This window comes from Halichoerus grypus, chromosome 1, assembly GCF_964656455.1.
Source record: "Halichoerus grypus chromosome 1, mHalGry1.hap1.1, whole genome shotgun sequence".
In the NCBI taxonomy this organism is placed as follows: Eukaryota; Metazoa; Chordata; class Mammalia; order Carnivora; family Phocidae; genus Halichoerus; species Halichoerus grypus.
This window is the reverse complement of record NC_135712.1, coordinates 44,926,536-44,945,665: the sequence shown is the minus strand read 5'-3', so window position 1 is coordinate 44,945,665 and position 19,130 is coordinate 44,926,536. Positions and strand designations below refer to the sequence as shown.

The 19,130-nt window shown below is 33.9% G+C and overlaps 1 protein-coding gene across 8 annotated transcripts in view; it reads right to left on the bottom strand.

Moving 5' to 3' along the window:
- The window catches only part of EPHA6 (EPH receptor A6), an 815,440-nt gene that overhangs the window by 283,949 nt on the left and 512,361 nt on the right, over positions 1–19,130 (bottom strand). For all 8 annotated transcript variants that reach the window (XM_036070278.2, XM_036070279.2, XM_036070280.2 and 5 more), the window contains one exon: positions 18,918–19,042. In XM_036070278.2, the coding sequence (XP_035926171.1) occupies positions 18,918–19,042 (125 nt within the window). The remainder of the gene's footprint in view (positions 1–18,917; positions 19,043–19,130) is intronic.

Below are 19,130 nucleotides of genomic sequence, written 5' to 3'. Positions count from 1 at the left end.
TGAACTGCTTATACAACATGGCATGCTTTTTGTTATGTAGTATTTTTATTACCATTCCATTAGAAGTACTTTAATTTCCTTTATCATTTCTTCTTTGACCCATGAATGCTATCTTTACCCAATATTTGAGTTCCTTCTCAAAATATTATTTGATACATGCAATGTTTGTTCAGATTTATGTGTATATTTACTATTTAATTTATTCATTTTTGGCTTCTTATATTCTCCTTTTGGAATAATTTTCCTTCTTACTGAAGCCATCCTTCAGGAGTTCCTACATGGTAGGTCTTTTGATGACAAACTCTGTTTATCTCTAAATGTCTTTATTTTATCCTTGTTCACAGATGATTCTGGGTTGATGAATGGTCTCTATCAAAAATTTGAAGGTAATATTCTTCAATCTTCTGCCTTCTGTTGTGCTAAGAAGTCTGCTTTAATTCTAATTGTCATTCCTTTGTCAACAGAATGACAAGTAAGTCTCACTAATTTAAAAATTGTCCTCTTTGTCTATTTCTTTATATTCTGCATTTCTACTAAAAAGTTTCTAACTCTAACATGAGTTATTTTTCCTATTTTAAATATGTTATACTTTGTGGATTCATTGGTTCTAGAAAATTTATAGTCGTTATGCATGTAAGTATTGCATGCTCTCCATTCCTTTTGTTTTTTCTTTCTTAGAATCCAGTTCAGTGTATATTTGATTTTGTTATTCTATTTTTCACAACTCTTTATTCTTCTTTTATAAAATTTCCTTTAACTTGTCTCTTTGGGCTGAGTTCTGGGCAACATTTTCAGATATATCTTCAAGTTTACTAAATGTCTCCTCTTATTATTGCTTATATGTGTATACATACATTTTATATATGTATACATATATACATATGCACCTTATATACATAGACATATATATATAATTTATATATAAATGAATAAATATTTAATCCATTGGTTGCGTGTCTTCTTAAAATAATCACATATTTTCATTTTATAAGTTCCTTTTTCTCCTAATCTGCCTATTCTTCTCATCTCTCTCTCATTTTCATGATTGCATTTGCTTTTTTTTTTTTAACATTCTATATATAACTGTTCTATGTATGATTCTTTAACCTATTTAGTCCATGGGATTCTAAATCTGTCGCTGACTGTTTCTGATGACTCATTCATGTCTTCTTGCTTTCTCTTGTGCTTGGTGTTCTTTGATTATGATATTATTGCCTCATCATAATCTGTGGTGTCATTGAATCCTACATTTTCTCCAGAGAGGATTTACTTGTATGTCTGTGAGTAGCAGGGGGCTGCTGATGAAATGGTGCCACTTCAATTTTCCTTGAGCATCTTGGCTCAGCACAGGAAACCCAGGATGAGTTCTCCCTCCTAGCTGGTGGCCTAATACTCTAATTTTTATAATGGTGCTTTCAGAATACTGAGAAATCTGCTCTCTGAGAAAGCCCATCATACCAGACTGACAGTGTGTTTCTCCTCCACTCTCAGACTATTATTATTTTGGACAGGCAAAACAAATACTTGAATTTTTCCTTTAGCTTTTGTGAGACCAAAATAACCATCGAGAGTAGGCTTTATATATACCTATTTATTTTGCCAAGGAAGAGTCTTTAGAAATACCTTAGTCTGCCATCATTCTAGAAAAAATCTAGTAAGTCACTTTCTCCCAAGACTAAGTGACATAGAGCCTTTTTTCAATAGAAACCCCAAAAACATAGGAGAAGAGAAAGTGGAAGTTTAGGAGTAACAAATCATTCATTCATACAATCACCTATTTCTCAATTTTTATTGAATTATTACATTATATCTGGCCAAGTAATAAATGCTGGAGATGCAAAGCTGCATCACTCATGATTTTAAGATGACTCACAATCTAGCATGTGAGGACAAGCATGGTCACAGAAAGGTCTGCAGTAACTTGCAATTCCCTTTTGTCCCTGCAAAAATCTTCTTTACTTTTCAATTGACACATATGTTTAAAATAAAATAAAATTGCAATGAAGGATATACAGGAACTATAATTGTTTTTAAGATACACATCTGATCAAAGATCTACATCTCCTGAAATATTTTCTACTTTGAAACAATGCAATATTTTGCTTAGATTCATCCCAAACTAAATATTTTGGGAAATATAATTTATGAATCAAATGTACTATTGTGATTGCAAACATTTTAAAGAAAGACATTTATAAACACCTTTCTTGATTTGGACATTTAAAAAGGCAATTAAGTGGATGAGAGGTATAAAATTAATTAATTTCCTGAGTGATGGATTGGGTAAAAATAATTGAAAGTTTAATGAAAGACATAAAGATATTCTATAATCGTGAAAGACATGACATTTCTAATGACAGTTAATTATATCTTAAGCATATTTAACCAAATATAATAAAGCACTACTTAAAATATTTAATATCATCCTTAACCTGAATCTGCGGTGCTAAATAGCATCACATGTCAATGTTCGATAGATATTTGTTGAATGAGGGAAGGAAGGTAGAAAGAAAGGAAGAAGAGGGTGGGGGGCTTCTGCACTGTTGCAGCCTGTCTCCTCTTCCGCTTTACTGTATTCAAGCTCAGTACATTATCTCTTCCTTGAACCTGACAACTTCTTGGGTTTCTTTTCATTCCTGGGTTTTCACAAAAGTGTTCTCTTTGCCTAGAAGGCTTTTGTCTTCACATTTTGCCACAGTTGTTAATATTAAATGTCTCCCCATTGTGGGCTGGTACCTAAGCCAAAAATGAAAATATTTTATCTCTTTAATTATTTAAAGTTGTATCCACAAAGGATTTTTATTACAGAAATTCACTTAACTCTAAATTCTAATGTAACTTTGGTTGCAAAAGAGTCTTGAATTTAATGTTCAGGGTACAGCATGGTGTGAAAGAAGAAATTCTGGATTTGCTGTTAGGTAGCAAAAATGTGTAGCTCAGGGGCATAAAATATATTTTAGTTTCTTCTTTCCATTTCTATCTTTGTTCTTTGCTTTGTCCTATATTAAAACGAAATATTAATACAAGGTAAAATGTTCATTTGTAAGAATAAAAAAGGAGTGGGTATTTTTTTTAAAGATTTTATTTATTTATTTGAGAGAGAGAGAATGAGAGACAGAGAGCACGAGAGGGAAGAGGATCAGAGGGAGAAGCAGACCCCCTGCTGAGCAGGGAGTCCAATGTGGGACTCGATTCCGGGACTCCAGGATCATGACCTGAGCTGAAGGCAGTCGCTTAACCAACTGAGCCACCCAGGCGTCCCAAGGAGTGGGTATTTTTGATTTCTGTATTCTGCAGATTACAATACTTGGGCCAAAAATTGGGTTCACAAGTTCTGGCAATTAAGTGAAATTGAGAAATATATTTTATTTTTGGCAATAAACTATATAACACTGAAGTTAGAAAATTATATTTTTCCTCAAATATTACTCAAGTAGAAAAATACAAGTGCTTTTAAAAATAAAGGCTATTGAATAAATCAGTAGACAATAATGTCAACCAATGTTGTTTTGAAGGCAGAATATGGGCTTATATATTGCGTTGCAGATACTTTGTTTCTGAGCATCTAATTTAACAAAGGATAGAGATCAGAGACTGTATATGAATGTGTTTTGAAATGTCTTTTTGTGGTCTACTACAAATAAACACCTTAAATGAATTTCCAACAAGTCCCAGATCTTATTCAACCGAAAGACCACATCCTCAATAAGTTCATCTAATAAAACAAACAAACAAAAAATACTTCCTGTCTATAGCCTTTGTCAAAAAACATGGTAGGGTTTGTAATTAAAAGATGTGTATGATCAAGTGGGTGACCATTACAGAGGAATGAGTTCAAGTTTCTTTGGCCCTTTCACAAAGTCATATCCTGATCTCAACATGTATCATGCCTGGGATATATTTTATATCATTTTATACAGTTTGTCTTATTTCAAATTGTGCCTTCAGCTTTATTTTCTTCTAGAAAATTTTATGAACTTCAAGGTGTCAAAGAATAGACAAGACAGAATTACATACAACACACCAGTCACATCGGGAGACTAATTAATATTGGATGATGGTAATGGGACACTCTGGGCTGATGCTGAGGGAAGTAGAATGTGACTAGTTAAAAACAAAGGAGTTGATAAACACTGACATACAAAAAAACAGGTTTTCCTTAGATTACAGATAACTACTCCTAATGACTATTTTAACTATTTTTTCCTGTAACTTTTCAGTGACAGTTACATCATCATACATTGTTTGCTTCATTTTATGAGAACCGATGTTCGCATGACAAGCAGTGTTAATTGGAGAGGGTTCTGAGTCACCTTTTTTAGAGCAAAGCCACCTGGCTTACTGCTTTCCCCAGAGTGACTCTTCTGTTCTGCAAGAAAGACAATCAGGAAATGCTCTCCAGGCCATTTTAATATGAAATACCAAAGCTTAGAAATCCCCTGTAAATAATTGAAGGCAACCATTAGGAGTAGAGCCAGCCATTCTCTTAATGGAGAGGTCATGAGGGACAATACGCAGAGAACCTCTCTGAAAAGTCCAAGGAACATTTGGTGGTTTATAATTGATTTTTCTGGGCAGATTTCCTTTTTTCAAATAGTAATTATATCAGTGTCATTAATAATGGCTGTTGCAAGGGGCCTTGCTTTATTCTCCAAGGAAAAAATTATATCTGGTCAGAGAAGCCTCATAATTATTTCTACTTATTTGAAGCAGATAACAGACTTAGGTTTTTTTCCCTCTCATTTGAGATTCTAAGACACTTAAGCTTTCCCCTGAGGAATCAGGATAATAATAGCAGAGCCGGGAAATGAAGCAGCTTACTACACATCGCTTACTATGCGGGGATAAGCTAAAAGAGTTTTGCTGTAATAATTTAACTCCCAGAGCACTTTTGTAGTAATTATTTTTTTTTCTAAATTTTAAAGGTCTGATGCATTTCTTGAGGATGTTAAGTATCTTTCTAAATTAAGAAAGTAAGGCATTTTCTCAAATAAAATTTCTTTGTGAAGAGATGCACTGATTAACAATTACAAAAGAGCCAAATATCAGAGTTTATAGGATTGGCTGAAGCAGAGAAATGCTGTTTTTAGCCTTGCCTTTATTAAGATATTTATTTGAATATATCAGGTAATACAAATCTTGGGAAATGACCTTTCTTGATTTAATTTTATATTTACACAAACACACATACACACACACGTACAAACATACACACATACAAGCACCATTATTCATGCAGCTCTTTTGTCCAGTTTTTTCCATACTATGAGTGGATCTATTAATCTTCCCATGGCTTCTTATAAAACTATGTGGCACAGCACTTGATATATTTTTTGATATTTTAATTAATACTTATTTGGGAAAAAGTTCAATTTTTTTTTTAATGACCTGAGAAGGTACTGTGTTGGTTCATAAAATCAAGTTTAGAAATCTCTTTCATAAATTAAATTTTTAGTTATTTACAAAACATTAACTAATTTCCTGTATATCTTTACTATCCAGGAGTATTTATATAGTGAGAGAAAACTTCTGTTGTTTCTAAGGGCAGCTTTATCCTTTTGTAAGGCCAGGGGAATTGTGCTTTCATGGGATCTGGTCTACTTGAACTATCAGAAATTGTTAAGGTCTTGCAAGAGTCAAAGCACCATATATCCTTAATTATAGCTGAATATAAGGCCAAAGGTATAAGTTTTTCTGCTTAAGCTTCATCATGAGGATTAAGAATGGGTTTGTTTACTTGGAAATGTAGTTAGGTTTTTTATTTTACTTTTATTTTAGAGATAGAAAAATAACTACATGGGATATTTAAATGACATGACTGACTTATTTGAAAAAAAAAAGAGATCTGTTGTATGTATGAAGTTGGGCTTTTATATGTTTAATTTTGGACAGCATAGTATAATCTTCTAAGAAAATTTTAAAAAATGAAATGGCCATATCATTGATCTAGAGTATGTTTTAATTAATTAATTAATTGATTAATTAATTTCCTTGATAATCTTTTTCACAATTTTCATGGTTGTTCTTATTTTATTTTATTTTATTATGTTATGTTAATCACCATACATCACATCATTAGTTTTTGATGTAGTGTTCCGTGATTCATTGTTTGCATATAACACCCAGGACTCCATTCAGTACGTGCCCTCTTTAATACCCATCACCAGGCTAACCCATTCCCCCACCCCTTCCCCTCTAGAACCCTCACTTTGTTTCTCAGAGTCCACAGTCTCTCATGGTTTGTTTCCCCCTCCAAATCCACCCCCCAAAGACATGGTGTTTCAGAATAGTTACATAGCATTTCTTCACAGACAATTTTCTGTTGAAGCCAAATTAAAGCACCACAGATCCTTCCGAGAAGACCGATACAGTGGCCAACTTCTAAGATTCACCCTAACAATCCCCCTCTTCTAGTGTCTATACCATTATGCACTCCCCTCCCATATTTTACCAGGGTTGGTCTGTATGACCAGTAGAATATGACAGAGCAGATAGTAACTGCTAAAATTAGATTATAAAAGATATTGCCTCTTTTTTACATGTGCTCAAGCCCACCTGATGAGCAGCTGAAGTTTCCTCTCACATGAATGAGCTTGAGAAAAGTTTCCCTAGCCTCTGTTTCAGCTGACTGCAGCCCAAAATAGCTTGACTACAACCCCATGGAAGACCTTGAGCCAGAACCATGCAGCTGAGCCACTCCTGGATTTCTGATTCTTGGATACTTTGTGGATAATACATATTCATTATTGTAAGCTGCTAAGCATTTGGGTAAGTTGTTATATAGTAACAGAAAACTAATACAGTTGATCTTTAGATGAGGTTAATGTTCAGTATCTTTTCCTATAAGGGTAGCCTATTAAATAACATCTTCCAAATGGTGGTGCTTTCCGAAACAATATGGAATATTAGAAGAGAGCTGGCCTTGCATTCAGGATACCTGTATTGTGGTCTTGGATGTCACAGAAGCCACAGTTATTCTGGGTCTAGCATGCTAATATACATCAGAGTTAGATTAAATTTGCCCTAATGATCATTCATATTTTTAAATTCTATAATTCTAAGAGGATTTTTATGCTTTCAGTTTGGAAATCCCTTTGCAAATGAAATCTTTATTTACCATAATATTGCCTACTTTTTGATATATACCTATTTTCATAAGTGATTAATAAAAAGAGAAGACGCTATTGCAAGGATGGTAGATGAGGTAAAGAGGATGTTTGGTTGCCACGTATCCTCTGCATAATCTACTTTGGCCTTTACGGAGTAAGAAGAAAGACAAAGAAGAAATGAGAACCATGAGGGAAGACATGAAAAGGTAGACACGTTAGAGTAATTTACCCCAACTAGATAGTAGAAATAATAAAATCTGCCCAAATAAGTAGAATATCATGTTTAAAGGATTGTTCTTATATATAAAAAACTTGCCTTAAACAGAAGAGCAAGAATCCTGTATCAAAATATAGCCTAAGTTGTCATTAACATATTTAATATATATTTGGAAAGCATAATCATAATACAACTATTTTTCTATGTTTCTGGCCATACTACTATACATTTATATCTAATTTGTAAGACAAAAATTTGTTTCTTATTTAATGTCAAATGTTTTACAGTTCAAGAAGTATGTAAATTCACGTGTTAAGAAACTGATTTTGTGATTTCCAAATTAAAATGTTATTATATGCTTATACTAAAACTTCTTCAGTGACAATACAATAATATTATGGGATAGTATCAACTGGTTAACATTAATATGGATGATATTTTTTAAATGTAGGAACTGGTTCTGCTCTGTAGTTTACTACATAGTGTAATAGCTACAGCCTTTATACCTGTTTGGCTCATTACCATATCATCTATAGAACAGAATAATCCTTTTGGTGCTGTTTGGATAAGATGTCATTCTGTTTGGGTAACAAATATTTAAAGGATCTTAGTGCAGGGACTGAAACCATTTAAAACCCAAACTTGTACTAATATTTTAACTAATACCAATTTTAGTATGGTAAATGTATTGAATGCCTATTCTTTCCAAGTTTATATTTATATAAATATTTATATTTAAAAGTATTGTTTAATCTATTCTTCATAATAGCTTATTTGGTTGTTATCATTTCTCTCCTAACAGATGAGGAAATTCAAGTTTAGGGAAATAATAATTGCTATGGTCATACAGTTAATTAGTGTCAAAACCTGAATTCTAGCACAGGTCTGTCAAAATCCACTATGACTAGAGTATTACTTCCTTTGATTGTCAAGGAGCTGAAAGGGAGTTTTAAAAGAATATCATAAGGCCATTTTCAATTTGGCTGAGGGAAATTGAGAAGTTTAAGGGCTTGTCCAAGGTCTGCAACTAGTTAGAGGAAGAGTTGATAGAACTACCCTGTTCAGTTTCATTTCAATTGCTTTATGATTTTAAATTATAGTACACTTTTGTTCTTACGGGTCAAATATTTTATTTCACAAATATCAGGATGAACTGACCAAAGAGACACCAAAAATTAAATAAGGAATAGAAGAAAAATGAAATAAACAATAGTTTAGTCACTTTTAATGTTTTATCAATAGCTAAATATATTTTTATTACAGTTTCTTACTAAGTGGCCAGTTGGAGGCTAAAATCTAAGCTGTATTCCAGAAGTAGGTAAGTGTCTCTCATTAGCTAACAGCTAATTAACGTGTCTTGAAATGAGTTAGTATAGGTAGTGTATTCAGTAAATGTTAGTATTATTTTTGTTTTGTTTTTTTTCATAATCTAATTTAGTTATTAACTCCAAGACTTTGTTCTCTACCTTCAGTCAAGATTGTAAAATTAGTTTCAAGGATCAGAAATGTGCAAACATTTTACCTTCCAACTCCTTTTTATTTTTCTAATTTATCCGACAGAAATCAAAAGTTGGTCTTGCAGTAAATAAAGGCTGGTTTCCTAACTCTGGATACACTACAAATTTTGAACGTTAGACTTCCCCTCTGGCAGTAAAAAATCTGCAAATCAAGTCAGGCAGCAGAGACACAGAGCAACTCACGTATTTCTTATGGAAAATTTTTATAAAAAGGTTGAATTTTCTTTATAATATTACAATATTTTGAAATCTACAGAGCCTAATAAAAATGGTGCTTAAAAATGCAGTTTATAGGGAGGTGGAGAATGGGTTGGCCTGGTGATGGGTATTAAAGAGGGCATGTATTGAATGGAGCACTGGGTGTTATACACAAACAATGAATCATGGAACACTACATCAAAAACTAATGATGTGATGTATGGTGATTAACATAACATAATAAAATAAAAAAAAACAAAAAAAAACTAATGATGTAATGTATGGTGATTAACATAACATAATAAAATAAAATTTTAAAAAAATGCACAGTTTAAAAACACATACACACCTTTCACAAGAGTATTTATTGAAGTAAGCTATTTTTGAGAGGAAAGCCCCCCCAATTCCTGATTGGCTACCAAGAAAAGTTACTATTCTGCCTTACCCTCTGAATGGTCCATATTTCCTCTAGAAGTCGCCCTAAATAAATCCCTCAAGAAAAACAGAGCCAAACAATGCATTCTGTAAATTGCTACCCCATCTTTTATGGGAAATAGCTCAAGATAACTTCACATGATCCTTCATATAATTACAGGTTTCAAAATCCTCAGAAGAAATAAATGCAGAAAAGAAATCTATGTTCAATGTGTAGATTTTCTTATTACGTGTTGGATGAAAGAGAGTAGCAGTAGAGTATCAGAAGAGAAAGGGTAAATTTATGAATTGGTAATTATGTTTGTACTTCTGGTCCCACACTGTAATTGTTTAAAGAACAGGCAAAAATATGGTTGTATTTCTTTAACTGCATTTAAAATAAGCAAATCTTACATTCCTCCCCAGGGAATATGATTCAGTCAACATTTTAATAAGGCCAGTGATCAAGGAAAAACTTGCTAAGGGTTAGATAACACAATATAATTGCAGCTCTTAGCTTGAAATTTATATTAGAAAATCTGGCAAGATTTACCTACAGGCATTATATAGTAGTATTTAATCTTTCATCATTTTAGGATGGAAAGTTAGATGTCCGACTTGTATATTTAACTTTGAAAAGTAGCAACATTATATTTACATTTTCCACTAATGGAAGATTAGTTCTTTGAAGGCTAAATGCAATATGAATTCAAGACGACATTACATTAGAAAAATTGGTGTTTGTCAGTGAGATTTTTGTCTGATTTTCACCAAACTAGATCAGAAATTTAGAGGAAGTTTGAATTTGTGTCCTTGTTATTCCTCAGAAGGGATTTTCTGAAGGAATGAAAATATAATAGAAAAATACTATTTTTGCATACTCCAAGACTACACTGATTTTTGGTAGGCATCAGCCCAAATATTTTATCCAGAATAGTTTCTAGCATTTCTTCCCCCACCTTATCCCTCTCCCCCGCCAACTCAAAGAGACATTTGTGATCCTCTGATAATTTGATATTGTGGTGGGTTCTATAACCTCTACTTTAAGCTGTATGTTATACTGCATTATTTCTTCCCTCTTAATAATTTTTAAGAGGAGGTGGAAATTTATGTGAGTAATTAATCATTTTGAAATAGTCATATTTTTCTCTTAGAAATTCAAAACTTGATTGTAAAATATATAGATGTATATGTTGTTGAAGAGATTGGATGATTCTTTCATCCTTCAAGTTTTTACATATTTTTCTGTAATTTTTAAAATATTTCATGTTTTCATTGGAAACATTAAATCTCTCATTCTTTCATTACTCTTATTTGATTATCTACTATCACCTTGCATAGCAAAGCAAGACACACTAAAAATAATAAGCTTATGTAATCATGGGATTTCAGAATTGGAAAACAACTTAGTTTACCCTAACCTCATCAAAAAAGAAAGACATGAAATTCAGGAAAGTGATGAGGAAGTAGTTTAAGAAAAGGATGACCAGGAATATCAAAGCAACTGACTCTGACTTTAGGATGTGAAATCGAATTAAAATGTTGTGGAACTTAGAGCTGGTTGAAATATAACACAGCAAGTTGGCAGAAGAGTGGTTAATCAATGTGTAGCCTTGCCTATTAGCACAAAGAACATCAGGCTGTGATTGCACTTCTGGTGACTGTATTTAGCCAAAAGAATCCCGGGCCCTTTGAGCATGATGGAGGGAGTATTGTTTTACTGTTCTTAGAAACAGAACATACATTTTTGACACTCATTATGTTTATAACCTTCATTTCAGTCTATATATTGAGGTATATTCTAAAGTTTTGAATGGAGTATAGTTAAGAGTACTTAGTTCTCCCCACTTAATTTTTTCCTTTTTTTGGATGTACCAAAACTTTCACATACTAAACCTAGCTTCTATCATTTCAAATGAATCCGTTTTTCAAAGCAAACAAAAGATAAAGATAGTATAACTCTTAAGAAGACGGAGAGAATTAAAAGCTAGAATAGTTAGTAGACACTTGTAATTTTCATGTGCATACAGACTCTGTGCTTGATGGAATAGTGTACCTATCTTTTAAATTTCTTTCTATTTTGATATGTGAAAACCATACAGATGCTGCTTTCGATGCAGTGCTGGCACCAGTCCCAGGCTTGCTATCATGAGAATCTCTGCTCCAGGCACCATGGGACTCCCTGGGCTCACTAAACTAGACAGGCTTCTAGGCAGTGTGGTGTTTGCTGCACAACACGGAAATTGGCTATGAAATTTCCATAGTGAGTGTTTGTATCAGTAAATTCCCTTGTTGTCCATTTTCTATCAGGTAATGTTGTTTTAATTAGTACCAAATGCTCATATCCAATTTCTCTGTGGTGGACATCACAACAAATAAGGATTATGAAAAAGAAAGGGAAAAAAAGAACACAAAACTTTATTTAACAGCTCAGGAATTTGCCGATTTTCATTAGAAGCACTCGATTGTATCTGAAACTGACTTGGTCCTTTATTTACTGCATTTTGCTTCAAACTAATATTTTAGGTTCTAATATCATATGATCGTATAGCATCTATAGAGGTCTTAGCCAGTTAAAGATGGTGCAGTGTTTAAGTTCATGAGTATGTTTAAAGGGTTGTGATTATTTTCCCTCCCTACACTGGATAAAGTGAGGTAACAGAGAATCAGGGCCTCTGAAGACTTAAATTCAAAGTCTGGTCCTAGGAATAGCACTGCTAGCTTTCCCTGGGAAATTGTTGTCAATGTAAATCCTTATCCATGCTGCCAGCTCACTTCTAGTCTTCAAAAAGTTCCTCGTGTACTCCGGTTGATCCTTACGCCCTCCTCAATCCCACTTTCCTTAGTTCCTGTGTAATAACCACACTTAGGTTTACACACAAGTTTACATTTAGATTGCAAAATGTACAGTTGGAGGCACCTGGGTGGCTCAGTAGGTTAAGCACCTGCCTTCCACTCAGGTCATGATCCCAGCGTCCTGGGATCGAGCCCCACCTACGGCTTTCCACTCAATGGGGAGTCTGCTTCTCCCTCTGCCCCTCCCCCCCACTCGTGCTTTCTCTCTCTCACTCTGCACTCTCTCTCTCTCAAATAAATAAATAAAATCTTAAAAAAAATGTACAAGTTAGAGATGGCCACAGGGGAAAGAGGGTGCAAAGAACGAAGGAGATATGTTTCTGTACCTAAAGAGTGGATGGAGGTAAGAGTAGCATTCATGGAAGTGAAGAGAAAGTTCTCTTCTTCCCTTGGGCAAACACCAAAGTGAAGGAAATACAACAAAAGAAAATGAAGAATGTACATTGAACATTTTTTTAAAAAAGGAAGGTTTTTTTTTCTTTTTTCAGTTGATTATTTCTTCAATAATTTCTTCATATAATTTTAATCAAATAAAGATGCAGATTTACTGATTATATATCTTTAGGAAAAAAGAGCAATATTTATTGAATTATTATCTTGGGGAAAACTATCTTGAGAAAGTAGACTAAGAGAGGAGGGGAGAAAGAAAGAGGCTTGTATAAAGTTTGGTACTGAGAAGTATATGACTTCATAAAGGATACCATGAATGTAACCTTCTCTCAAAAGAGGCTACCTTAAATCACCTCTGGGAGATGAAAATATTTCACATAATTAAAAATTTCCTACAAATCTCCTCACTTTTTTTTTAAACAATACACTGTTCTCATGACATGAAATTATATAATTTTATACAAAACTAATAGGTACTTTATTGGTAAAGTAGGTGAAACAAAGGCAGATACAGTAATTGAGTATTTTACATAGATAATATTGACCATGTAGACAAAAGAAATGCTTCCTTTCTCATGATGAGCTCTCTTGAACAAAAATCTAAAAACTGCTGACTCTGGTAAAAATTAGTAAGACAACTTTTAAGGAAAAGACTTTACCAGTCACAGTGTCTTTAAATACTGGATATAAGAATAATGAACTGTTCTATGGGATTCATGTTTGCAAAATCAGATACCAGTTGGTAATTAGTGGAGTTGTACAGCACCCTGATGAAATGGGTATGTTTTATCAGTGCCATTTTACAGACGCAAAATGGGCATTGGAGAGTAATGAAGTGTTTGGCCTCAGGGAACCCAGAAAATTAGCATCAGCAGAAAGCACTGACTTTTTTGAGACATCCAATTGTGATGCAAGTACCAGCATTGGCAACCTCTTACTGGCTGTGTGATTTTGATGAAGTTACACACCTTTGTTGTGCTTTAGTTCCCTCATCTGTAAAATGGGAAGAGGGATAGTATTTATCTCAAAGCGTTGTTATTAAGATTGAATTATTTGATCCATGAAAAACACTTTTAAAAGTACCTAGCATGTAACTAGCCAACTATTGTTGTCGGTGAATTATTAACCGTGTGCCTTTCTGGGTGCTGGGGATCTGAAAGTAAAGAGGAAATCCCTGCCCTCCTGGACTTACATTCTACTTATTAACAGAACACCCTGTTAGCTGATGGACACATGTGTATGCGTCTTTGTTATGAACAAAGTTCTGGTGTTCTTTCTCTGTTTTTTTTTTTTTTTTTTTCCAATTGCTGGGGTAGTTTCACAGTGGCTGGGTGACTTTTCTCAATTTCCTATGAATGAGTTCCGAAGAAAGAGAAGATTTTTACTAATTTATTTAGAATCTGACTGAAAGCAAACAGCGTTTCAGTGTTAGGTACTGACTGAGCGTTGGGTGACGACGACAAACAAGAAACGGTCTCCTTTCTTCAGGGGCTCACAGACCAGTGAGAGTCAGATATACACATAAATGACTCTCATCAAGACTAACTTTGAGGGGTGCCTGGGTGGTGTGGTCGGTTAAGCATCTGACTCTTGGTTTTGGCTCAGGTCCTGATCTCAGGGTCATAAGATCAAACCCCATGTCTGGCTCAGCAGAGTCTGCTGTCTGCCCCTCCTGCTTGTGCTCTCTCTCTCAAATAAATCTTTAAAAGAAAAAGACTAACTTTGATAAATATAATAAAAGAACAAAGAAGCAGGAGAAAGAAAAATGCCCTGGGCAGAGGACAAAAGGAGAGAAAAAATCAAGAATGAGAACAAAAAGAGTAAAGAGAGAGGGAAGAGTAGAAATAAGGAAAGGGCATGTTTGATATTCAATGGAATTTTAGATATTTTGTGACTGCAAGAGGGTTTGCAAATTTTATAGTTGGAGACACAGGGGGTGGAAGCAGATAATGTTTTAGTTTTGCTGAAATAACTTTCTAGGCCCAAGATGAAGTTGCTCCTACCTGGGGTGCCACACCAGCAAACTGAATACGATCTTTGTATCCCTGTAAATCTGTTTGATCAAAAACACAGTATATCCAGTTAGCCAGTCCCCAAATGCCAAGCCAACTCCACACTTCTTTCCTCCTTCATTCTCACCCCAAATAAGATTAAATATGTGGCCTCAGCCAATCAGATATTTTCAATTTTTCTCTTCTTTGTTCTTAGTCTTTAACCTATAAAAGTTTCCTGCCTTCTGCCCCATTTTGCAGTTCTCTGAGACTGTCCACTTCCTGAAGTGTTAAATAAAGCGTGTCTGTATCACCTAATTTGTCTTTTTTTTTTTTCTTAACAGTTCCCTCATGAGTAGGCTTTACTTTGTTAGTAAGTAAATATGAAAGAGGATTTTTTTGGTAACATACCTGACTTTCTTCATTATTTTAAGTGCCTTTTCACGTTCAAAGTTTATTCACTTGAGTGTAAAAAAATGAAACACTTTTTGAGTATGAAAAAAGTAACTAAGAATTGGGGGGGTATAATTAACTGAACAGACAATATCTAATTAGTTATAATCAACAAGCAATATGTTTTCTTCTCCATACCCTTCTCATCACACACAGACAGAAGACAACATAGGGTCTTAATTTTTATATATAATTATAATGTGAAGAATACTGTTCCCTGTGGTAAAGTACTTTTTTAAATGTGTGTGCATTTAATTTCAGTAGACATAAATGAAAAACTACAGTTATTTGAGTTATGGGATAACATATCTATAAACTGTATGGATGTAATTTCGAAACAGCTAGAACTAGAGATTATCTTACTAGACCTTTTTTTTTTTACAGATGAAGAAACAGGACTAAGAAAATTAAGATCTGAGCCAAAATTGAGTTTTTGAACACCCAGGGCAGGGCCTTTTTCTAATACTACACATTCCCTGAGAAAAGGTCACTGCTAACAACAGTATGTTATTTGACCTCAGATATTTGTGGACACTTCACATTCTAAGCAGATTAACTTCTTTCCTAATTTACAGAATAATGCTCTTAAGGAGAACATAATAAAACAGCATGAATTCCTGAGAGAATGGTGTAAATATTGATCATTTGTGGGTTAATTATGAGTTAGCAATACAGAGTAACTTTGATTAAAAGGAAATGGAAGGTATAAAATGCCATAAATTAAAGACTGAAGCACCAATATTAAAGACTGAAGAGAACATGAATATTATAATGAGCCTAGGCTTAAAATTCTTTCACAGTTCCCTGAGCACAGAAGTACCTTAGTTAATGGTGCACCACCAGACCCCCTTGGATCACCTTTATCTGCTCCTGCTCCTACCCCCCACCCCATTGTTTGTTTTTTTGACTGTAAAGGCTTGTATCTGGCACCTTCTTTATAGACCTAAACGTGGGTTACTAAAGCCACTGCAGAGAACCAGAAGTGCTGCTGACTTTTTTTTTTTTTTCTGTACACCTCATTAGGACTTGTGGCCAATGATTGCCTGGAGCCAGAGTATGGTAGCTCAGCTTCTTGATCTCCATAGGATGAACTCTGAGATGTAATTTATACTCCAGAGCTCCCGTTGGTCACTCTGAGTTTGACCGGCATTTTCTTCATAGTCCTGCTTCCCCATTCTTTATCGGTTTTCCTAGGAGCTTTCTTAATTAATCACTTGCTTACAAAATCCTCTCAGGGTTTGCTTAAGGGCAACTAGACAGAAGACAAAAAGCAAAGCTATTTTGGATCCATCCCTTCATCCATCCATCCGTATTTATCTATGCTTGCTACTTCCCTCTCTCTTCCTTGCCTCCGTCCATGTACTTCAGTCCCCCATGCCACTCCCACTCAACAAGCAACATTGGAGATAGCATGGTGTACACTCTGTTCCAGTCCATATTTCTCTATATTTATATAATCATATATACATACACATATAGAGTGGGATATTTGCATTCCAAAATTAGGATCATATATTTGTACATATATTTCTTTGTATCTTGCTTTTCTTACTGAACAGTATTTAGGTTCCTAATAAAGAAGGAAATTAGCACTTTAAGAGTTCTATCGTAAGGTGTTAGTTATAAATTTTATAAAAATATTTTCTTGAAAGCAGAAATCATGTTATAGATGCCTATAGGTAAAATGCACAGTTACAGTACGAAGCCATAGTTGGAAACAGTTTTAATCCTATCAGTCATTTTATGCTCGCTCTGAAAGGTTTGATATTCTAACATCGTTGATTAGTTGCTTACACATTATGTATTTACGTATGAAAAGAATGATTTTTATTTAGTTTGTATACAATCCCCATGCTATTGTATACTGGTTCTATGTTATATGCCAAATATTTCCTTAATTCTTTCTTAAATTAAATGATATCTAATACTGATTTAGTGTGCTTTTCATCTTTAGGTCTGTTTATAAAATTAATCTTTACAACCTACTTGAAGAGTTGATACCTTCATTTCCCTTTTGTAAATGTGAAGTGTGCAACATAGGGAGATTAATTGAGTTTTCTTGGCCACAGGCATAGTGAGAGTCACAATCAGAACATGAAATAGGCATCCTTGGCTTCCAGCTCCAGGTTTACTACATGTGTAGTAACTCCATTAGCAAAACTGCCATTTTCTTACAAAATAGACTCCTTCATAACATTACCTATTTTATCATTAAAACACGGAAATTATGTCATTTACCATCTTTCAGGATATTATTGATTTCTAAAATTTTGATTGGATGAATATGGTTCCTTTTTACAGAATCTGTATGATTTGTCCTTAATTGGAAATATTGCAAGTTATCTTCATCTTCAAATATACGAAGTATAAATGACTATAAAATGAGAATGATTTTCTGTGTACAAAATACAGCCTTCATAAAACATGGAGGAGTATTCTCATTCTGAAAAGTTGCTTGTATATGTGCCCATTGCTTTTTTAAATAATGAGAATTTCTGCATACCTAAAGATCTATCTAGACGAGTAGACAGAAAATATGTGTATTTTGTGACAGCGTGCTAGAGGTTGTAACATTTGAAAGGATAGCTCAACAGGATTTCTGGCACATGCTGGCCTGGCTAATGTGCGGAATCTGTGATCCAGTTAAAACTCAGTCAATTTCCCCTTTCTTAGACTATGGAGTTATTCCTGTTGGTTCATAATGACAGTTTTCATTGACTACATAATGCTGAAATTACTAGAGTGTCAAAAATGGATACAGGCAGGCTACTGAGTTACCTCTCCTTTTTCAAACTTGTATTTGCTCAGAAGCAATAGAGTAGAAAAAGATAGACTTCCATTTCTGTTCTTGTCTTGTATTTCTTCAGAGGAAATAAAAATTTATTTGTGATGTTCCTTTGCTTCTAGTCAGTTACAGAAATGCAAGAAGTTCTTTCTTACCGTACTATACAACTAGAAATTGTGTATGATTTTTACTTTATTTTTTTAAATTTAATGTTCCCTTTATCAATATTCTAGAGCAGTAGTTGCACAATGAGACATACCAGACTTGTTATGTGGTCTGTGACAATGTCTACAGGCACAGCATCATAATAGTGAGGAATAAGGGGAAAAAACATAAGGAAGAATGTGGATACAATAAAGATAAGGAAGTATATAATTTGGGGAAAATATAGTAGCTGAGAACGATTTTAAAATGACAAAAATGAAAATTAAAATTAAGTTGATTTATTAACCAGATATATCTTGCTAGCTTCTTAAAAAAGTAAAACAGCTGACCTAAATGTAAAGAAAAATTTTAAACCACCAGCTATTTCCATTTATCCCTTAAATCATCCTTTCCAAATTATAGTGAACTGTTAACTTTAAACTCATTGGCAAAAAATATGGGCTACACAAACTCTCTCTTTAGGTTATAGCAATTCCATTTTACCATGTCTTCCGAGTGAATTGTAGAAACAATGTTATGTCAACTAAACTATAAACTAAAGAAGTTACTGCCTCTTACTATATTGGAAAAATCCCTATATTAAGTCATGACAGAAATGAACATCTTGTGTCTTCTACTTTATAATCTGACATAAAACAAAACAAATTAATTAAGAAAGTATAAGCATAATAGTAAATTAGAGAGTTTTCAAAGAAATAGTAGGTATGAAGTTAGGTCAAAGAACAGGTTTTAAAGTAAAATAATATAACAACATGCTCAATATATACATATATACATATATATGTATATGTAGTTTTTTAGGAAGCTCCAAATAAGACCTACTTTCTCATAGTACTTGATCTCGTAGTCCAGAATGGCTCCATTGGAAAAAGCAGGTGCTTGCCATGATAGGGCAATGCTATTTTGGGATGCCCAGTCCTTCCTTACCACACCTATCAGGGAAGGTGCTGAAAGGAAAGAAAATAACTAAGAATTAATTGTCAGGAATCATTCTCCAGAATCCTTTCTTTAATATTTTGTCTCCCAAGGAAAATA